At 46.8% G+C, this 21,839-nt stretch overlaps 9 protein-coding genes across 9 annotated transcripts; 3 read left to right on the top strand and 6 right to left on the bottom strand.

Moving 5' to 3' along the window:
* Nucleotides 1-195: 195 nt before the first annotated feature.
* Nucleotides 196-1,810, bottom strand: TRUGW13939_10675 (uncharacterized protein; the record flags this gene model as incomplete). Its single annotated transcript, XM_035493785.1, has 2 exons — nt 196-1,702; nt 1,761-1,810. 2 exons carry the CDS (start codon nt 1,808-1,810, stop codon nt 196-198), a joined length of 1,557 nt encoding a protein of 518 aa, XP_035349678.1.
* A 1,381-nt stretch (nt 1,811-3,191) lies between these two features.
* TRUGW13939_10676 (uncharacterized protein) lies at nt 3,192-6,718 on the bottom strand (the record flags this gene model as incomplete). The annotated part of the gene is made up of 3 exons (XM_035493786.1): nt 3,192-5,835; nt 5,885-6,243; nt 6,299-6,718. 3 exons carry the CDS (start codon nt 6,716-6,718, stop codon nt 3,192-3,194), a joined length of 3,423 nt encoding a protein of 1,140 aa, XP_035349679.1.
* A 679-nt stretch (nt 6,719-7,397) lies between these two features.
* On the bottom strand, nt 7,398-8,940 carry TRUGW13939_10677 (uncharacterized protein; the record flags this gene model as incomplete). The annotated part of the gene is made up of 7 exons (XM_035493787.1): nt 7,398-7,479; nt 7,544-7,617; nt 7,673-8,090; nt 8,142-8,611; nt 8,663-8,710; nt 8,772-8,816; nt 8,887-8,940. The coding sequence occupies 7 exons, from the start codon at nt 8,938-8,940 to the stop codon at nt 7,398-7,400; spliced, it is 1,191 nt and encodes a 396-aa protein (XP_035349680.1).
* Nucleotides 8,941-10,202: 1,262 nt separating this feature from the next.
* Nucleotides 10,203-11,155, bottom strand: TRUGW13939_10678 (uncharacterized protein; the record flags this gene model as incomplete). The annotated part of the gene is made up of 3 exons (XM_035493788.1): nt 10,203-10,901; nt 10,972-11,048; nt 11,104-11,155. 3 exons carry the CDS (start codon nt 11,153-11,155, stop codon nt 10,203-10,205), a joined length of 828 nt encoding a protein of 275 aa, XP_035349681.1.
* Nucleotides 11,156-11,819: 664 nt separating this feature from the next.
* On the top strand, nt 11,820-13,830 carry TRUGW13939_10679 (uncharacterized protein; the record flags this gene model as incomplete). The annotated part of the gene is made up of 3 exons (XM_035493789.1): nt 11,820-11,862; nt 11,924-13,556; nt 13,617-13,830. The coding sequence occupies 3 exons, from the start codon at nt 11,820-11,822 to the stop codon at nt 13,828-13,830; spliced, it is 1,890 nt and encodes a 629-aa protein (XP_035349682.1).
* A 394-nt stretch (nt 13,831-14,224) lies between these two features.
* Nucleotides 14,225-15,205, bottom strand: TRUGW13939_10680 (uncharacterized protein; the record flags this gene model as incomplete). The annotated part of the gene is made up of 1 exon (XM_035493790.1): nt 14,225-15,205. One exon carries the CDS (start codon nt 15,203-15,205, stop codon nt 14,225-14,227), a length of 981 nt encoding a protein of 326 aa, XP_035349683.1.
* A 321-nt stretch (nt 15,206-15,526) lies between these two features.
* On the top strand, nt 15,527-16,267 carry TRUGW13939_10681 (uncharacterized protein; the record flags this gene model as incomplete). Its single annotated transcript, XM_035493791.1, has 1 exon — nt 15,527-16,267. One exon carries the CDS (start codon nt 15,527-15,529, stop codon nt 16,265-16,267), a length of 741 nt encoding a protein of 246 aa, XP_035349684.1.
* Nucleotides 16,268-16,460: 193 nt separating this feature from the next.
* On the bottom strand, nt 16,461-18,030 carry TRUGW13939_10682 (uncharacterized protein; the record flags this gene model as incomplete). The annotated part of the gene is made up of 3 exons (XM_035493792.1): nt 16,461-16,941; nt 16,989-17,454; nt 17,508-18,030. 3 exons carry the CDS (start codon nt 18,028-18,030, stop codon nt 16,461-16,463), a joined length of 1,470 nt encoding a protein of 489 aa, XP_035349685.1.
* Nucleotides 18,031-20,050: 2,020 nt separating this feature from the next.
* TRUGW13939_10683 (uncharacterized protein) lies at nt 20,051-21,475 on the top strand (the record flags this gene model as incomplete). The annotated part of the gene is made up of 1 exon (XM_035493793.1): nt 20,051-21,475. One exon carries the CDS (start codon nt 20,051-20,053, stop codon nt 21,473-21,475), a length of 1,425 nt encoding a protein of 474 aa, XP_035349686.1.
* Between the last annotated feature and the right edge of the window lie 364 nt (nt 21,476-21,839).

Raw genomic sequence — 21,839 nt, forward strand, 5'->3', positions numbered from 1 at the left:
AGTATATATGCTGCTTGCCTCGCATCATGAAGTGAACAATTTGTACTGGTATCTGCGTCCCGCTGCTGTTCAATTATAGTGTCGTATCTAATGCTCCACACCTGTAAACTGAAGAAGGCCTACGCAGCTGTTCCAACGTTCAGCTCCTAGGAATCGTCATCGTCATCCAAATTAATTACGCAGGTCTTATTGAGGCTAAGCTCTAGCAACTGAGATTCGACAGATATGTTCTGATGTTTTACTATTCTCCACATCCCGCATTATAAACCGAACCTTGTGCTCGAGCATCTGTCGTCTATCATCCTGACGATCTCCATTCGCCTTCTGTGTAGCACCTGGCTCGATAAAGTACCCCCTAATGCGCTGCGAGTCTGGTGGAAATTCTGGAGGATCAATGCTCTGGCATATTTCTTTCATAGCCTCGCCAGTAAGTGTGATACCATGCTCAATCTCAATCAAACGTTTTCCTACAGCGTAAAAGATAGCCATGTCCCACATCATCTCTTTAGATTGTGATGAAACTTTTAACATTTGGAGTGCCGTAAGCCGCATCTTCAGATGTCGGCAACTAACGACGACGAAGTAGACCGAGGTAAAGTAACCCATTCCAATATCAAATACAGGTTGTGCTGTAAATCCTCCTTTTTTTTTGCAGGGTCCTAAGGCGGTGGCATTCTGAAGAATCCGTTGGAAGTAGTCCATATAGGTATCGTATATAGTTTCGCGTAAGCTAAGACAACTGCTGATATAGACTTTCCATACAAGCCACTGCATTTCGAGAAGAGGGATTCTGATGTCGGTCCCTGTAGACAATTCCGAGCTTTGTTGAAGGTGTGAAAATGAGAGCCACCAGATATGCAGTGCGACCTGGAGTTGATGCTGTTCATGACTGAGCATAGGAGAGACTTGAGCGTCGGACGCTGCACCAAGGCGGTAGCCATCTCCTGCTTGGCCTAAATGCAGTGCACGGATTGCTAACCGATCTATGATCTCTTGAGCTTGGGTAAGGGCCTTGAAAGACGCATTTGTTAAATACTTTGGGCGCTGGATGAGTGGAAAAGAAATGGTTCCGATGCCAAAGACAAAAGGCAAAGCATACCAGTGGTAAAATATAGAGCCTAACTCAGATTCCACTTGTTGTGATTTGAGAATTAAGATGCCAGACCGAATGTGACTGATAGCTGTGCCTGCATCGCCTCGAAGAAACTCAATGCATACAAACATGGCACACACTAGCAAAAGGGTATCAAGTGAGTATGATTGATGCTTGGCAATTATGCATCGAATTGCAGCATTATAATGCTGAATCGCCGACTTGCTTTCGCCTGGCCATTGAAAATTTCCTAGAGGTTTCTCGTAACGCTGTTCATACATAGCACTTATGGCGAGTGCAGCATGTTGAACTGCGGGTTCACTTTGAGCCATTTGAGACAAGCGGGGTGCCCAATTTGTGCCACCAAGCATGCGAGAAAAAGTTTTAGCCACGGTAGCATGAAAATAAGCCATGGCGCGTCCATCTGTAGATGTCGAGCTGGCTCCTGGGGCTCCAAGGGCAAACTGTATGCGTGGTGCAAGAAGCTGCTCCCAAGAATATTTGGAACCATGGCTTGATGGCGCATAGCTATAGCCATCACACTTTCTGCTAGTGGCAATACACCGGTTGCAGTAAGGGCGGGCCTCATCGCATTTGACCTTGCGCTTTCTATACGCTTAAAACTTAAGTTTCTATCTCCCGCAGGCGAGGCTGCATGTATACTGACTTGCAAGTTAGACATCCCGTCCGTACTTTGGGGTATCCCTTCTGCGGCATTCCGCCGTGTCGCCGTTTGTTGCAGCAAAAAGACGTATGGAAGCTGAAACGGTTCAACTAATCCGACGGTGTGTTGTTTGTCGAGGCGTATGTGACGTTGTAAAGTTTTACTCGGAAAAGTTAATGATAGCCCTGTGTATTAGGGAGGTTCTGCAGCGTCCTCAACTTGCAACTCCCAACTAAACTATATAAGGATTTCTGCTGGTAATATGCTTAGTTGGGTTAGAGATTTCCTATATAGAAATAGTGAATAAGTGATTAATAACAATTTGTATAGTAATTACTAAAAAAATAGCATTTTCAACTTATTAATTTGAAGCTAACATCTACCGTATAGCCACTAATCCTAATTCAGAGTTAAACTGACATAATAAACTTTTGAGTATATATATCAGTTTAACTCAAAATCAACCGCCTTCCTATTTAGATGCTTGGCGCCCCACTACCTCCCTATTGTGTAGGCGGAGAGTAAGTGACCCCCAGCATTTGAGTGGAGCATTACTTCCGTTGCTTATGTTCAGGATTGAGCCAAGGCTTTGTACCGGCAACATAACTCCAATATGTCTCCGAAAGAGGATTTGTAGCTTGCCTACTCGCTGCTCCGAACAATTGCCCTCCATTGGCCCCAGCACAGCTATCTCGTTGACGTTATTGGTGCACAGAGGAGGCAGCGGGGCAAATGCGAGGCGCCAAAACCTGGGCCAGCCGGAGTTGTATCCCCGAGTGAGTGGAGTTTGGGGCTGCGCACTCTCTGGTCTACGTGCCATCAGCGGTAACGACGTTTCTGGTAGAAAAACTTTATAGAAAAGACTTTCTATCTGGGTTGCCAGAGATGATGTTCATGCGAAAACGGCCAAGGGACTCCATACGGGGATGAGTTGCTGTTGGTGTGGGACTGAGCATTGCCATAGAAGCTTCGGGTTTATGTAGCGCCCCCCTATACAGCATGACGCTCTGTACTTCCGAATCCTATACTACAGTAAGTTCTCCTAATTGTTATACAGCATCATTGGCATGTGTTTGATTGCTATCGCTTTCGTCAAGTCTATATTTTTATAAGAATTGACCAAGGTCCTTCATAACTTCAAGGTTTATGCAATAACGTATTTTATAACCTCCGTCGGCCACATAAGCCAGCCCGGCCGCGCGAGGACTCACATGATCTTGTTTAGAATAGGGTTATAAGAACACGTTATATCAGATTCCAATAGTACACACAATCATATGCGTTTTACCATAGTAACTTGGGTACCCCCATAACAACACCTACATTCACTTGTTATCGTGCACGATAAGTCTTCTTGATAAGTCATCCCACAATTCCCGAAATATTTAATCAAACGCGAACAATGAAAATGGCAATGACAATTTTATCACTCGTCTAGTCAAGATCAATCAAGTCTCCTTCAACCGCAACAGACTGCTGCTCTACTGTAGGTATCGCGGGCGTAAACGACTGAACCCAGCGTGTACGAGCCCCTCCGCTTTCCTCGTCTCCAACAGGAGAGAGCACTCTGACATCGAGATCCTGAGCGGGCTGCTGCTGCTGCTGCTCTGTGAAGAGGTTCGCCGATTCTTCCGCGTCGAGACGTACCAGAATTTTCTCTGTGGCTTCCGCGCTGAATTTTTTGTCGAGCATCCGGTCGTGTTCGCGTGACCCGCCTTGGGCGTATTTCTGGAACGCCTGAATACGCTCTTTGTCGGTTTTGAAGGTTTGTTGTTGTTGCTGTTGTCGACGGGGTTCGGGAACGCTTGCTTTGCTGGGCGAGGATGATTGGATGCTGCTTCCTTTGCTCGGTTTTGCTAGCGATGAGGCTTTTATAGTCTTGTATCCACAGTGGCATGAGCATGTTGGCGCAGTACAGGCCTCGCGACAGCTGTGGCCACAAGAGAGCGCTTTACCACAGCGCTCCTTACATTGGATCAAGGCGTGGTCGAAGCCGTGGCACTTCACTGGACAAGGATGACCGCAGCCAAGTACCGTTTCGCAAGGAAGACGACATCCCCCATTCAAGTCTTTTATATCTTCCGGCTTCGAGACAAATTCTTTGTTTTGATGTTTGTCACATGTTAGCGGAAGATGGAAGCCTATACGGCGAGACTCCTCGTCTCCTTCGCCCATCATCTTCACCACTTCCCACCACAGTGGATCCTTCGAGGCAAGTTTCTGAGCATCTCCAAACATATAAAACCCCCGACGAGCACGAGACAGTGCTACACACACTCGGTTTTCAATAGAAAGAAATCCAATTTCTCCCTTTTCGTTGCTCCGGACCAGAGACAAAAGCACAATATCGTTCTCCTCGCCTTGGTATGAATCAACCGTATTGACCTTCAAGTGCCTACTCTGCAGGTGCCGGTTCTCCTTGAGCAGTTTGAGAATTTTTTTCCGCTGGCCGTTGTAAAATGTCAATACGGTGATTTCACTGGGGTCTACACCAGAAAAAAAGAGGTGCAAGAAGAAAGTAACCACCATTTCAGCTTCCTGGGCGTTGTATCTTGAGGATAAACTGTCCGAGTTTTCTGGCCACTGATGACAAAAAAAGAAGGAGCGAATATCCCCCATGCCAGGCACTTTCATGAGATTATTCACAGATGGATGATCTTTGAGGTTGTTGTAGATTGGCGTGAGTAAGCGTCTGATTTCTGGTACCATGCGACGTTGGAGAAGAAGAGCTCTGTAGTCGACGTCGTTTTGCACAAGACGTTCAAACATTGACATGTTGAGGAAAAATGGATCTCCTTCAAGGTCTGTAACAGAGCAACTCCCTTGCAGTTGCTTGTGGTCACCGACAAGAATGAGGTGCTCGAGAGATTCAACACATGCCGCAGTCACCGGGGCCTCGATGGTTTCAGCCGCTTCTTCAACCATCACGATTTTAGGCTTCAGTGCCGACACCAGAGCGCGATACTTGCTAAGCCCGGTGGTAGTCATTCCCACAAGCTTTGTATTTTTGAGAATGGCGTAATCTTCCTCCCACTTTCCAATAAACCGCTCGGTTACGGACCTGTTGTATTGCTTCAGATGCTCCCGGAACGTCGACAGAAGTTTTTCCTTGGCGATTCGGCATAAAACGTTATAAATGGTGCCACGGTTCTGAGGAGGAACGTCCCAAAGATTATCAATACTAAGATACTCGATCAGTTCGTCGTCAATGTTGCTTCTTCCTCGAACGTTTTCTTTCAAAGGCACAAAAGGGCCTTTCAGAGTCTCAAAATCGTCATCGGAAATTCCTTTCTCTTGTTCCATTTCTCGAAGTTGCTCATACTCCAAGTCCATTTCGTCTTCTTCGTATCCGCGGTCTTCGTATCTGTATGTGACTGAGTTCTCGAAAAGCATATCACCTACCCATGAGATGATAGGATCTGCTTGCTCCTCAAGATTGGAGTTTGTCCACCCTTCGGCCCCATTGCACAAAGCATCATACTGTTCACTGGAGATGACCTTTTGGTCACGAAAGAATGTAGCGGGAAGCGGGCCAGTCGAGTCCATGGTGAACGCTCGGAGGAGGTTTTCGATATTCTCGCGAAAAATTTTTAACTTGTGGTATGCTCGTCCTAGCGCTCCACCAGATAGAGGTGGTATCGAGATCGATTTGCGTACTTCATACAGCGTACGCTTTCTGACATTCTCATCTATGCTCCGCCCACCAAGGCGAACATAGTCCGGTACAACTTCTGAGATGTGGTTTAGTAACTGATCCAGGGCATGATTGGTATGAGCAGCGACTATGATCGGAGGATCTCTCGGCTTTCTGTTGTGGAGGAGTAACTTCAACGCTGTCACCGAGACATGAGTCTTTCCAGTGCCCGGAGGACCCTGAATAATAGCCAATCGCTTCGTCAGAATGTGGTGGAGGGCTTCCCACTGTGAAATGTCCAAGTCGTTTGCAGGTTCCTGAGGCCAATCTGACAATACATCCACAATCTGATCAGGAGATATTCGCATCTCCGGGTCTGATTTCACGTATTCTGGTACGTCTATGTCTTCGTTGAGATTGCAAATATGTTCTTGAAGAGGAAAACTGTAAGAAATTAGCAGAAACACTTGGTGAAGCTGTGGATGGAGTCTACCATTCGTCATTCATCAACTGCAGAGTTGCCATGGTATGGCGAACAGACTCCAAGTATCCTGTACGAGGTTGGACCATGATCCATTCCTGCTGTGGATCGAAATAAGCCTCATCTGGGTTCGCGAAGTAAAGGTCGACTAGAGGCGGATACTTTTTGACCTGGTGCAGTGGCCGAGCAGCCACTATAGCAATAACGCACTGAGACTTAAAGCAGTCTTTTGCTGGGGATAATGCGACCATTGATCCGGATATCAAGCGAGTGGAGTAATCCCAGACAATGTTTTTGCATGCGCGTGCTGTTGAAAACGATACTTTGATGGCGACACCTTTTGTTTCAAAGGTCATACCAGTAATGTGAACCTGTAACCTAATAAGCGAAGAGAAAATAATTTCTAGTCAGAGAACTCTCCCTTACCTGGTCATAGACGCATATGTTCTTCGTGTCAGTCATAGAAGGTTTGTTCCTCAAATATGCTACAGAGTCGCGCAGCAAGGCTACCGAATCTTCTCTCAGCAGCTCGTAGTGGGTTCGCAGATAGTCTTCCACCGACGGCCAAGGGCCGTCGACGTGATTCGGCTCGATATTAATACAGTTCTCTTCTAGGTCAATATCCCCTTTCACACACATGATCTCTTGCGATGTGGGTATCTCTGGAGAAGCAAGCCATCCTTCTTTTGTGCCTTGTTTTTGCATTCTGTTGACATATTTTCGAATGTCTGGATTTGCCGCAGATACTGGCGTTTTCGTCTTGTTGTTGGAAGAATCATCGCGTCGGTTTTTGTTAGAGTTAGGGAGTCGTGGGAGGTAGCGGGTTCCAAACTCGAACTTGGACATTTTGGCGTGATGAACAGGGGAGCCTGGGTTGATATATTTGTGAGTGTGTGTATGACTTGAATGAAGGACGAGTCTCAGATTTTACCCTGTTTTGTGCTCGAGCTAAGCGAGGCAGCAGTGCAACGCGTAGCTGGTCGATGTTGACACCAAGCTAGAGTGAACCAGTAGCCCTAAGTAGAAGGATGTGTGTTGCTGTCTCCTGTGGATAAGAAGAATCATCAACAAGACAGGAAGAGCGAGGGGGGACTCTGTCATGTGCAGGAAGTGATAGCCAGAAGCGAAAAGAAAGAGACCGAGCAGGTGGCTGGAGACTGAAGGGGTCCATCAGATCCATCTTGTCCTGAAAGAGCCAGCGGAGTTTTGCTCCGGTGAGAATGCTATTAGTCGGCCGGCCGAAGCAAACGGCCGCGCAAACGCAGCGGATTTCAGCCGAACGTTGCTGAAATTGTGTACAGGCGATAGTATTATTGCAAAAACGCATCTCTAGCCAATCTGTAATGCATACGTGACTTTTAGATAAAATATCATAGACTTGAAGACCGCGAAGTCTTGGTGGTGTTTTGGTAGTTACCAAAACGGAAGGAGGAAGGAGCAGGCAGTGGCACGTGTTCGCTTGAGGAGTAAAATGATACACACGGATCTATCTAATTTCTTTTTATCTCACAATGCATCGTCCACATCACAAATGGTATCGACTTGGCCCATCTACCTCAACGCCCATGCGCGACCACATCCCCTCCACTCCGAGGTCTTCCTCGCCACTACGTCTGCGGTTAGCACATGAAACATAACTCTGTGGTTGGAAAGGTTGCCTGGTTCACTTACTCGTCTTCTTCTATGACAACAGGCTCGCTTTGGCCTTCTGCCAGGTTGGGGTTGCGGAATTTGATATGCTGTTTCTATCGCTGGAGTCAATACATGTCTCCCACAGTTATCTACTGTCGCTTGACTCACCAGTCCTAGAGTGAGATGAATCCCCGAAGCACCCCAGGTGAATTTGTTCTCGGGCACTTGCCCCTCAATCAGGGATTGTATGTTCTTGGCCACGACGGCGGCCTGCGCTGATCCGGGCCTGGCAGCTTTCTGCACCCCAGTGTCGGCAATATCCCCGACGGCGAAAACATTGGGGTACTTGTCGTCGAGAAGCTGCATTGTCGGCTTGACTCTGATGAAGCCATTGTCTGGATTGATCAGGGATCCAGGCTGCGATGAGCTTAGGTCTTGGACAAGACTGTTATTTGGCCTTTGGCCGGTCGCCAGGATGACAAAGTCTGTCTTGAGCTTTGTGCCGTTGGTAAGTTCGACCTCAACACTCTCTCCATCTCTGGGAAACCCATTCGGAGGGACAACCACGCGAGAGCCGGTAATGAGCCTTTCCTTGTCTTAGTCAAAAAGGTCACTGACAACAAACGGGAAAACTTACTGGATACCGAGGGCATCAAACCTCTTTGCGATGATTCCGTGCAATTTTTCATGGAAGTGTGGCATCACATGGGCTCGAGAGTGTACTAAAGTCACCTCCTTCTCCGGATAGAATTCTTTCAAATCCGTGGCCATCTGGATGCCAACCGCGCCACCGCCAACGATGGTGATCGACTTTGATTGTTTGACGCTGTCTTGATGCTTTTTTAAATAAACAACCGATGATGCTTTATCATCATATCGCATTGCAGCGGGTTCTTTAAGCCGGGTTCCGGTGGCAATGGCAAGGTATTCGAATGGAATTTGGGTCGACCCTTGCCATTCTCGGTCGATTTTCACATGTTGAGCCTGTATAGACAGCACCCGCGCTGACACCACGGTATGTAAAGAGCTGTTTGGCACCGATGAAAATAAGCCAGAATATGGAATAAACGCTTTGTGTTCGTGTCCTGGGATCACTGAAAATCTTGGCTGGGAGTTGTCAGTATTCCAGTTTTAGAGAGCCGGGAGGTTGATGCTTACAAAAGTAAAAAGATGATTGAAGTGACTATGAGGCTCAAGTAGCAGTACCTATTGATAATATTAGTTTTCTCCAATACATACCAGCTGAAAAGAGGGAGTCTCGACTCACCCGGTGTGTTGTGGGTATGACCCGTGCCAGCTCCTGTGCCGTCGTCTATTCGTTGTTAGTGTTTCTATTCCAAAAAATATATACTTTTAGAGATAATTGAAGAAGACAAACTCACTCTTCCAACATAAGATCCGCCAATGACGACGACATTCTTCAATGAACTCGCCATTTTGATGCCGCTCTGTCGTATAGTATAAAGGGGATAGTCGTAATTGTTACACCAATACGCCTCTACTGCTGAAACATTGAATAAAGGAGAACGGGAAAAAAGAGCCCACGGTTCAGCTATTAATACTTTTGCCGACGCGGCATAATTCCGTCCGACACTTCCAGGCTGGTCGATTCTTCGAAATTCAACTCGGTGACACTCGGATATACGCTTATCAGATGATCAGATAACTCAGAATCATCTCCGAAGCCCCCACTATTAAAAGGCTTCTGTCCAATAATATGAACCACAGGGCTAAACTTTTAGTCGCCCCGGAGGGCTCGGCTCGGCCACTCGGGCTTAAGATCTGATACAACACGGAAATCCGAGATCGGCGAATCCTGCTTCCATTTCCATTACTATTATTATATTCCTCAGACAAGACGAACTAATTATTTCCCTCAAAGTCTGTTGACGAATTCCACCTCTTCCCATGCTTTCTCCAGAATACCCACCCGGAGCTTCAAATTCCCGGACGAGATCTGCGAAGAGGCATTTACATCTACAGCTCCGTGCCAATCGCACTGAACGGCGAATCGACAACTCGGCCACTGACATTATAAAGATAATTGTAACCCATCGCTGCTGACTGGGCGCCATCCATTGCTAGATAAGTCGTCGAGGCCGAATTGTACCATCTACGGCTAGAATATAGCACTTCTTTGCTTTTTTCACAATGCGGCACCTACAGTGAATGACAAAGGGCTTCCTAGATTAAGGACGAGAATTTCCAAAAACAGCCGCGACAAGAATCCGATTCCCATGTAACATGTCCATGCACCTCGAGACTCGTGTTTGATAAGTATGGGGACAAACTGATGAGCCCCTTATATTGCTAACACAATATCTTCATAACAACTTTCGCAAACTGTGGAATATACCCCAGGCGGAAACCTCTCCGCTTGCAAAAGTCCACTACCGAATACCCTGGCTACCTATGGTCGGAGTGGTTCTGGGATATCGCCTCAGATTGGCCTTCTTTGCATGTACTAGATAAGAGATTGCAGAGAACCTAGATCTAGAGACTGGCAAAGCCTCGGCGATGTCCCACAGTTTTCGGGGTAGATATTATATTCACACGTTATATGTAAATTCTAAATATTCAAGTATACATATAACAGCCATGACCCTGTCTGTCATAGCCTAGGGCTCGGTATAGACGTTAAATATGATTAAATAATAATAGTAATAACAGCCATGACCGATGCCCACAGTTACGCATTTCAAGGCTCACTGAACCTCCAATCCTCGGGAAAGACACTCGAGTGAATATCCTCCCGATCAGCAAAGATGTTTTCGTACTTCTCAATCCGTGTCTCGGGGCGCTCTGCCTGTCGATAGTAGTTTCCTACTAATTTTTTAATGGAAGGGTCGTTCCACATTGTCGCCATCCATTTCAGCGCATCCGGGGTGGCAGAGTCCAAGGGAAGGTTATACGTGCGGAAACGCTGTCGATGGTCAGTAATTCTCTTTTCATGGTCATTAATTGAGAAATGAATGGGATTATCTACCCATAGGACAGGCCAGAAGAATGCATCCGCGATACTAAATCCTCCAAACAAGAACCCTTCATCCTTTTCACCAAGCTCGGCCAATCGAGCCTTGGTGACTTTACGCGCATTATCCCAGATGGTCAGAATCCGGATAATTTCTTTCCGAGCTTGTTCTGGTACAGGGATGTTTCCCGTGTACTGCGCAATAAAGTTGGTGTGATACGTGTTTCGTATTGTAGTAAACCCAGAGTGCATCTCAGCTGCTGCGCTCCGTGCCAGTGCTCTCAGTTTCGGATCCGATGGCCACAGGTTGAGATGAGGGTTGGATTCAGCAAGAAACTCGCAAATAGAAAGAGTGTCGTTAATCATAATGCCCAGAGAACGACTTTCCAGGACTGGGACGAGTCCGGAGATAGATACAGTGCGAATCTATATATATCCTTTACTATCAACTGATCCATATCATTGGCCTGCTTAGTTAAATTTGGGTTGAACATACATCCTCAAAATCGACCATCTGTGAAGTATATGGGATTTTAAAGTACTCCAAAACGGTCTCGACTCGTGCAGTCCATGCTTGAATCTCAGGTGAGCCGTGATCCAAGGCCAAATAGTGATGGGAATGACTTACATGAGTACCGAGTGAAGGTCCCAACCAGGTGATATTGTGGATGGTCAGTCATTTCGCTTGTTTTTTTCGTCCGCCGATTGATTTCAATAACTAGAATAAATAAATAAAAAAATTATATTTAACCTTGGACGAGCTGAATATAAACTGCCCTGGTGAGTCACCGAAACATTTGAATTAGCTGGACCCGCATTTGATTAATAATTACACCTGGAATTTGAATAAAGGCTCGTATTTTAACTCGTATTCCTTGGTAAATAATATGTAACAAGAATTTGGCTAAAATAGACTCAAAGAGCAAAGCACCTTTCCCGCGTAAGCAACACTCTGCGGGGGCTGCTTCCTCGCTGCCTGAGGCATCAATGCGGAGAGCGGGTGAAATCATCGGAGTCAATGAACTACATCGATTTCCGTACACTACTATGCCAGTTTCTCAATTGCTCGCGCCTTTTAACCTTTCCAAGTCCTATACAGAAGTCGCATATTTGGCCCCTTTTATATCTTTATTTTTATAGACGGAAAAAAGATTCTTGGAACTCAGGGCTCACTTCAACAGCCACCTCCAAGTCGCGTTCCACTTCATCCTAGCTCGACTCCTCCGTTTCCAACCCCAACGCGAGATTTTTTTTCAGATTGGGTGTATACCGAATAACTCCTTTGTGACTGGACAAGGGAGAACGGAGGCGAGAGGCGTGTGCCGGTGGTAGTGTTAATCGACCATGGCATCCATAGTGGACGACGACGATGATCGCGACATTGCCGGTATGCGTTACTCCTTTTACTACAACGATCATAGGCCTTTACTAAAGCGAATTTATTATAGGATCACAAGATGGAAGTTCCGATAACGAAGACGAGCAGATGAGAGATGCCGACGACGGCGATGGAGATAATGAACAAGACCAGGACGTTGATCAAGAACCAGACCAGGAACAAGAACAAGACGCCGACAGCCCTTCCAACAATAGCCAAACATCAGACGGCCCTGGAGAGGCATCTCAACGAGATGCCGGCACATCTGCGGCAACAGATTACCTGGCCATGTTCCGCCCGGGTGTACGACCAGAATGTCTCACTGCGACAACATACGATATACTCCCGACCACCGCCGCGCCTCAGAGCACATCCATAAACACGATAACGGCTACCGCTGACATGCGGTGGGTTTTCACTGGAGGATCAGATGGCTTTATTAGGAAATACAACTGGGCAGATTCTATAAATGGAAAATTGATGTTGACGGTGGCCCAACGACATCCCTTCGTGGATAGTGTGGTCAAGGCTGGAGTGCTTATGAATTACTGGGAAAACATGGACGGACCCCTCCTTTCTCCCGTCTATTCGCTGGCATCTCAAAGTGAAGGCCTCTGGTTGCTTTCCGGCCTGGAGTCCGGCAACATTCGACTGCAGTCAGTGCGTCATGAGGAGGGCAAGGAGATAGCTCTGCTCAAGAATCATACTTCAGCCGTTTCAGTGCTGAATATAACGTCCGATGAGCAGTCCCTCTTATCTGGTAGCTGGGATAAACAAGTCCTGGAATGGGATCTCAATGTTGGAAAAGTGAAAAATAGCTTCAAATCTGGGGCAGGCCAAATCTCGGCAATAGAAATTCGCCCAGAGTCAAGTCTTCCGGTTCCTCAAGATACATTGATGACCCAACCCAGCGGAACATTCTCTTCAAACAATGATCAATCGGATTCCTTTGCTACGGCGAATGATGCTGGTGCCCCGCAAAACACAGGCGATGACCTCAATCATTCGGCAGAATCTCCATCCGATTCACTATTTGGTGGAACTGATTCTCTCTTCGGGGATGCCGATGGCAATATTGCAGACGGTGGAGCACCCTCTGGTGATGCCGGGAACGTCGATGAGGACGCCCTGTTTGGAGGCTCCTTGGAGATGGATATGCAACCTCTAGAACAGGAACCACAAGCAGAGCCAGGGGCCGGCACGCAGCCGAATGGAAATGAGGCTGCTCCACCACCATCGACAGAGACTAACCCTGAACCTAGTTCCAGCTCTCTAAAGACAGAGTCACAACCAATTAAGCAGCCAATGCCTGCCATGGAACCGGTCGTCAACGGCCTCCCTCATGCAGAAAACCTCGAGTTTTCTACAATCAAACAAGAACATCAGACTTCGGAAAACGCATCTCACATAACCTCAGATACCACATTCCTTGCTGCTTCAATCGATGGACCAATTTGCATTTGGGACAGACGACAACCGAACCCTGTCGCTCGCATCACTCCCAGGAACGTGCCACCTTGGTGTATGAACGCCTGTTGGTCCCCGGATGGGAACTACATCTACGCAGGGCGTCGCAATGGCACAGTTGAAGAATATAGCCTCCACAAAGGCTTAAGGTCACCTGAGCGGGTCTTCAGATTACCCATAGTCGGCGGAGCAGTAACTGCGCTCAAGGCAATGCCCAACGGGCGACATCTTCTTTGGTGAGTTTCAGCATGATCTATTATATTTGTTGAGGGCATCTATATTAATAGACTACCTAGTGGTTCCCATGATATTCTTCGTTTGTACGACTTAAAGGAAGAGGCAACCAAACACTCTGCTGTTCCTTTCCTGCTTATCCCTGGTCATCGTACCGGCGTTATTTCCCAGTTGTACGTTGACCCAACGTGCAGGTTTTTGCTCTCTGCAAGTGGAAACCGCGGCTGGGAGGGTAATACTACCGAAGTTTTGTTGGGATATGAGATCAATGTGTGATAATTTTTCTATGCTATTTCCTCTCTCTCTTAGTTTGCTCCTGCTGTGAATGTTTTGCATGTTCCTCATGATACCCGAGAAGTGATCTTCTCTTCTTGGTCGATCCAGTACGATTCTGTATGCTAAATGTGTATTGGGAGGGTGTTATTCTTTTCTTTTTTTGTTTAAATGTGGCGATAAAGAAAAGGAGCGGCTTATAACGACCAACCCATATAGAACAATTCCTTTTGTTGTAACTATCTTACATTGAAATGAATATGCACAAGATATAAAAGAGCCATTACTCCAAGAGGCCCTTGACCAGCCGAGGCCACCTTCCAGAAAAATGCAAATACCGCATAAAAAAGAAACACATAACATCATCAATAAATACAAGCCATCGGGTTTCAAATCATTAATATAAATCAAAATTGACTTCCTTGCAGACTTGAGTCTGCTCCTTTCGCCACTGGTGATAATATGGATTATCCTCCTGCTTGGTGTTGTGTCTGTCCTCATCCCATTCAAAGAAGACATATGCAGGATCAATGCCGCTCGTACACTTATAAGTCGGCCCGGCAGCCAAGTCACCGAATCCGCGCATGGCCACATTTGGAATATGCGTACGGGCTTCGACTCGATTACGCATAGTGTTCACCGAAATTAAATAGACTGGTGGCAATCTGGCCTCTTGATGTGCGAGTAGGGGCATGCCTATCCAGGCCTCGTTGCGGTAAGACTCTAAGCGGTTGATGTCATATTTGAGTGGCAGAGGTCTGCTCAGCAGCATTTTGTCGAGCTCCTTCGCGTCGAGTAAGAAACCGGGTGATCGGAGATATAGCACGCTGTCATATCGCATGAATTGGATCTCGCCCAGGCGAAGCAGTTTCGAGTCGGTGAGTGAGTAGCCTTGCTGCGTAACAAGATTCATGCTGATTGGAAGAAGCCAAAAGTCGTATTTCTTGCTCGCGGTCTGCAGCGTAGAAAGCGCCGCATTGATATTCGGATCTGACGAGGCGATCATATCCCATTCTTCAGGGTACATAAACAGGCGATCTCCGATTTCGGATTCCCCATCAATAAGTTTCTTGAAAAATAGAATTGAAGAGCATATATCAGATGGGTTTGGTTCGGAGAGAAGCTGCACATAGGCGAAATTGCCTTTATTGATCGTCACAAGCTCGCCGGTTTTGGGATCCGTTATCGTTTCTCGCGTGTTATCGTGTGAGAATTCGTCAGGAATCGTTGGTATTACATCATATGGCCGTATTGCATCCTGTATTTTGCGCACCGAGTGTTGTTGGAGAGCATATCCAGCGAGAAAAATGCTGAATGTGCACACACAGGTGATTGGAATGAGCAGGGTTGCGACAGTCCCGGAAGTCAAGAGCACCATGTTGATGGGGCATTCAGACAATGCGACATAGAACTGGACATAGAACTAGACACACAACTGATGCATTGATTTATCGCGTCGAGCGATAGAAAGCCTTCAAGGTGAGATTGAGATGAGGCTGTAATACTGTACATGACGCATGTTTACAGCCGCGGTTGTCGGCGCAACAATCTGATAACAGGCGGGCGACCAACGCTAACCTCTTTGGGAATCGCGCCAAGCCATCCGAAGCTCTTCAATAATTATTCTTGCTCGGTCCTTCTGGAATCGCAAATCTCAGTCACCAGCAGCCTTCAGAAACTCCGACCCAGTCCCATCGCCATGGCTTCCCATAGGGCCGATGCAAGCACCTTCCTCGACAATCGAGGCTACTCGGGCCCCCTCATTCGCGGCGTGAACCCTATTACCCTGTTCGAAAAGGCAGTGCGTGATCGCATTACAGACTCTTACTATTGGAAAGAGCAATGCTTCGGCCTGAACTCGGCGACGCTGTGCGACCGTGCAATCGAGCTGACATCGATTGGAGGCACTTATGGACTGTCTCAGAAACCGACACCGTTTCTTTGTCTCGCCTTCAAAATGCTTCAACTCTCCCCGGACCGCGATATAGTCCTGGAGTACTTGAATTTCACCGACCCGGGCAGTGGTGACGAAGCCACCGAGAACGATGAAGAGGTGGTCAAGGGAAAAGGCGATTTTAAATACCTTCGAGCGCTGGCTGCATTTTACATACGCCTTACCTTCGAGCCAGTTGATATCTACAAATACCTAGAGCCTCTATTGCTGGATTACCGGAAATTGAAGCAGAGACGACGTGAAAACTATATTCTGACAAATATGGATCAATTCATCGACACCCTTTTGACTAAAGATCGTGTCTGTGCTACGAGCCTGTGGAAGCTGCCGCCGAGACAGCAGTTGGAGGACTTGGACCTTTTGGAGGAAAGGATAAGCCCGCTGGCAGACGAGTTGGATGAGCTTGATGACGAGAGCGAGGCTAGCTACCATAGCCGTGGAAGCGATAACAGTGATCAAGCGTCCAACGATGGCCAAGAAGATTGAGAAGATAAAGGCAATAAGCGGAAGACTCTCTCCGTGCCTTGAAATGGAAAAGGAAATCCAAAATCCTGTGAGTATCATAGGATATAGAAGTACGCCCAAAAGGGACCGACCGAAATCCTGGAAAGCCAACAAAACCACTCGCAACACTCGATACATTAAAACACTTTGAGACATTGGAAAGATGTATGTGTCATTAGAAGCCTTGTTGGCGATGCCACTTGTCCTCCCATCCTTTGAACAATGGATCCTCATCCAATGTGGACACCTCCCAGTTCTTTTCAATCATCCCGCTATCCTCCTGTTCTTTATTCCATTTGTCCAGGGCGGGAAGCACAACATGCTCTACGTGCCAGGTGCTTTTATACTCCATCAGATTTTTCTTTCCTTCTCGAAGAACCTTGGCCACCAACGCGGGGACCTTTGGCTCGTCTCGGAACTCTGTAACTGGCGTGAATACAGCTTTGAAGTTGAATACTATACTCCCGGAAATCGGAAGACGGCGCAGTGTCTGCCAATCAACTCGAAGGTAGCAATCATCAATGGATAAATCGGGGCTTTGAGACAACCTATGCAACTCGTGCGGGTCACCTGGCGGCATATATAGCGGACAATCTACTTCCAGCCCCCACGAGCCACGCTGAATTGGCTTGTCCGCCGGCATTTTTGAGAAGAAGCTGCTCCCTTAGCAATAGTTGAATACACGGAATTTGCGGTGACTTACCGGTCCATTGAAAATTTCATCTTTTCTTTGTAATCTGGAATAGGGGCATGGACCTCGTGCAGCTGAAGGCCAATCTTTGTACTGACGTTCCATCCGAGCGACGAGCAAATGACTCCTGCACGGAAAGAATAGTATCCGGTCTTATCGTCTCGCATAGTGATGGCAAAGTCCTCAGGAACATTGTCCATGAGAACTTCCAAGGGGTGCTTGGCGCGGATGTCCTGCTCTGTCCCAAGTATCCCATTTACCAAAATACGATCGTCCTTCAAGGAGAAAAGCCGAGGGTAACGAGCGCAGATATATTGTATAACCATTTCCATCAGTTCCTTGCAAGCGATTTCGGATCCTGGTAGCCAGTCAAGCACTTCCTTTCCGTGCTTTGCGTACAAATCTTTGCGCTGGGCTATCCTTTTCTTGTATTTGTTTTCCAATTCAATCCACCAGTCCGTTTCGAGCTTTTTCAATGCTTTTTTCCTGGGTTAGTTTTCTTATCCGACGGTAAATATAGACATGGCTTACACATGGTCTGATGATAAGCCCATCGGAATGGCCGGTACGGACGGGGAAGAGCCTTGTCAATATCAAAATTGTCGCCATGAGCATTTGGTAATGGTACTCCGCTGAGAGTGGCAAAGTCTGGGAAATCTCCCATTTCTTTGATTTCGTCCATAGAAAATCCCATTGAAGTGTATAGGCTTCCCTTTGCCGTCTCATAGTTCTCTGTCATCGGGAGAATATTTCGGAGGATGTCTTTCTCGCTGACCTCCTTTGATGATGTTGCTGGCTTCTTGCTCGCCAGGCTTCTCATCGCCTCTCTTCGCGAAGGCGGTAATACATCGCTGTAGCTTGTGGGCAACAGTCCTCCTAAAGCTAATTTCTCGGGTGATACCGAGCGCGGTGGTGTCTTGGCCGTGGACGCTCTACGGGCTCGACCTAATATACCCTCTTTCTTTAGTTTATCAAATGAATAAAATGCAAGCACGGCAGTAGTCAGAGCCAGTACTATCAGCCATTGTGAACTCCACGATTGGAGGTTCGCCATTGGATGCGATGGTTTGATGCCGCCTGGGGAGAAAAGCGGCAATAGGATGTGACATATGAGGTACCAAAGGGACTTATGAAGAAGTCTGCTGAAGGTTTCAATGCTAGAGTGGTTATTAAATCCGACGAACAGAGCAGGCAGCTCTTTAAGTGACTCAAAAATAACGGAGAACGGATCAAATACGCAAAAGAAGCAACCAAGACCATACCCCGCGGGTCCCGCGTAGATCTTGCCTGGATGTCTCTCTCTCTTTCTGTCTTTTTCCAGTATGGAGGCGGATTGCTTTTCCCCGAACGATAAGATAGGTATCTGGGCCCTCCTGTTCGTGTTTGCGACGGTAGTCAGTACCGAATAGACGAATTGGAGGGCGAAACTAGAGTACGCTGGTATCCACATGGTGAATGGAGAAAGCTGCGTCTTCTACACAAGACTTAACCACGTTGGGTGAGAAGATGCAGCTGCAGTCAAGGAGCAGCAGAAACCATTTCGGCCGTCCCAAGTGATATAATTAGCAGCTCGTGTCTTCGTTGGGAAGATTATCACTTGGTCCTTTTGGATATACAGGGCCCTGCCTTCTTTTTCTACTCTTTTCTACTGACTGACTATACAGCGTCCAGCGGTCCAAAAGATGTAACAAACCCCAGAAATTGACAGAGACCCCCCTGACTTTATCGAGCAAACATTGACACCCTACTCGTGTGTCCTACCTCGCCTATGACGGTTGCACGGAAGTTCGAGTATAGTGTTGTACTTCATCCCGACTTCCCCGCACAAGAGGTGTCTCAAAATTCGCATGCACCTAGAATCAGACATTAATATCTCGATATGGCGTTTATTGACCCAAAATTTCATATATTAAATGTCCATGTGCTTCAAAGTGTTTCTTGGTGCCGGTGGCGCCTACGCTCTACCTACCACCGTCATCTAATCACATCGGCAAAAATGGACGAATTTCTTCTTGTTCAATCGAACAGCCCCCGATTATCTTTCCTTTTTTTTTTTCATTAAAAATATATTTGTCTAATGTCTTTACCTACCCTCACCCCCGAAGCCTGAGGATTGTTCTTCCCAAAGGGGAAAAGACCGGGAGCCCACAGCCCAAAAGGGTAAAATTGTCCCGATCTGCCATAACTCACTGATAAGGTACATCTTCACTGATAATGCCTTTGTACAAGAAAATATCGTCTAATTCTACATCAAGGTTTTGTCTATTCGGACAGAAAATATCCGATACACCAGGATAGTCACATGATTTGAGATCAAGAGGCCCGAGTAGATTTATTTCCCTCCATTCTTAATTGGCCGTAGGTATATTGAGATCAATATCAATGAATAGTTTTTTAGAATGATAAATAGTTGAATCTTCCCCTCTTTATTTCAGACTGATCGCTCGCTGTTTCAATGTTAACTGCACACACAAACAATGAACAGACGAAACATGGTAGAAAATGATGTTCTGGCACCGGCAACAAAGTGTCGACCTTAGAGCAGAAACGCTCATGGAAACTCAAATATAACGACCCAATCGTGTCTGGCCAAAATTTACTCTAGTGTCGAGATGAGACGAAGATCAAGACAAGTACCAAACCGATAGAACGGCCACCAAAACTGAAAGGCCATTGTTCTACTACTCAGTACATTTGGTCAAGCCAACCCTAGGTGCCGTGTCTTTATGTATAGAACTGTTTTCATTCAAGCACAAAAAGTATCATGTCCAACCTAAGAAGAGAAATAAACGGGGCTTTTCAATGATGCAATTTGTTCACTTTTTTGTTGCTGCTATTCATTACTTTCTCTAATTTACTATGTTTGGATCCTCAAAGCCAAAAAGGAGTATTTCTGTTCCAATATCGATCATTTCCACCAAAAGCCAAGGTGGAACCCAAGATAAAAAGGTGACCATGCTCTGTAATCCTTTTTCACATCGTGTCCCAAACACCTCATCGCAGGTCCTCGCATTCAAGACGCCTAGTACCAAATATCATACTTTTACCAAGCCGTCGTCATCAAAATTATCACCATGGCAAATAATCAGGGACGAGAAAAGTCTCTTGAAGACGCCAAACACGAAGAAAAAGTGGGTTTTTACTTGCAAGGACACCGCCGAGAAACTGCAGGGATTTGGGACCTATCAGCAGAGCTCATTGATATGGTTGCAAATTACTTGGACGACCAGACTCTATGTCGTTTTGCCGCAACGTCTAAACGGCATTGGGAGATGCTTCAGTCTACCTGTCACCAAAATGCCCTCAATGGGGAAGGTTTAATCGAAGAAAAAATGGCCGCACTGGATCGAGGGGATTTGATTGACGTTCCTATGCCATTGTTTAATAAAGCAGTGGCAAATGGGAATCTATGTGCAGTTCGTAGTTTTCTTGCCCACAAAGTCAATCCCAACTCCAGTTACAGATATCTCCCAGGTGCTAGAATTTCCATTTCTGCTCTGTATCAGGCAATGGAATTGTGTAATGCAATCGATATGGCCGACTTGTTGTTGTCTTATGGCGCAAATCCATCTCTGGGGAATTTATGGACAGACGAGCTTCATCTGTACAGACCGTTCGAACCACTACGAATACCAGTATGGCAGGCAGCGAGAAATGAGAATAGCGAGCTTGTTTGTCTTCTGCTGAAATATGGCGCCAAGATTGACCCTAGACATGGGGTTCATGAATTTATTATGAATTGCAATGAGACGGTTGTGAGTCATATGATAGACAATGGCTTTGACCCTTTCGAGCCATCCAACTCCGGCCGTGACTACATGTATTTCCACGATGCAGCTGCAAACAAGAATGGGCGGGGCGTTTTTGATTTGATGGCATCTCTGAGTCTTAGCCGCCCTGGCCGCCTTGACCATCTTGAACAAGAAATAAATCGCTGTGATGGTAATGGTATGACACCACTTATTATGGCCATAGAAAACGACCGGGAGGACACCGTATTAGCCTTACTTGAGTATGGTGCGCGCCCAAACATTCTAGACCAAAGCTTTTGCCCTCTTACTCAGCATCCATTGACACGGGCGTGCATTTACAACCTAGAAACTGCCGTATCCGCACTGATTCGAGCCGGAGCCAACATCAACTTCCGCGAAATATATTGTTTCCATGCAATTCATTATGCCGTCAAGGTATCGGCTAGCATGACCGAGATAATTTTGAAAGCTGGTGCAGATGTCCGGTCGGTCACTGGGTATGGAAACACCCCTCTGCACATTGCTTGCATGTCAGAAGACAGTACATTTAAGGAGCATTTCATGCCAGAAGACAGTAACAAGTATTCGAAATTTATGCGCAGGGATGTGGACTTGAAGATTGTGGAACTACTTTTGGCTTGGGGGGCTCCTGTCGACGCTAAAAACAAGACAGGCTTGACCCCAATTGATATTGCGCGGGATCACAGCGTTGTCGCCGCCTTGAAGAAAAGCCAGAGCGCAGGGTGACAGTACATAGCCTAGGGATAGTTGAAGTTGAAAGAATGCGTGATATACGTAATTTCAAGGACCTCAAGAGCCTCAAGTATACCATAGAGATAGTATTAACGTTAATGTATGTAGTATCTGTCATAAGCGGGGCGGCCCGTTGCAGCCGCAGCGCTTTCCATGGGTTGCCTCGGTACGTACCTGCCACCTTCCTGCCCGATGGACAAGTGTTTCTTCTTGCACCCCTCCGGCTCGTCGTCCGTCAACATCTACACCCTGCAATTCTTCAGCACAAGATAATAATGTATGCTCTGCGACCCTTTTAAGGTGGCTGGTCGGTGCGGTCGATCGGCGCCTGACGCGGTCCCCACCTGGTGGTGCTGAT

The sequence above is a fragment of the Talaromyces rugulosus genome, chromosome VI (assembly GCF_013368755.1).
Source record: "Talaromyces rugulosus chromosome VI, complete sequence".
In the NCBI taxonomy this organism is placed as follows: Eukaryota; Fungi; Ascomycota; class Eurotiomycetes; order Eurotiales; family Trichocomaceae; genus Talaromyces; species Talaromyces rugulosus.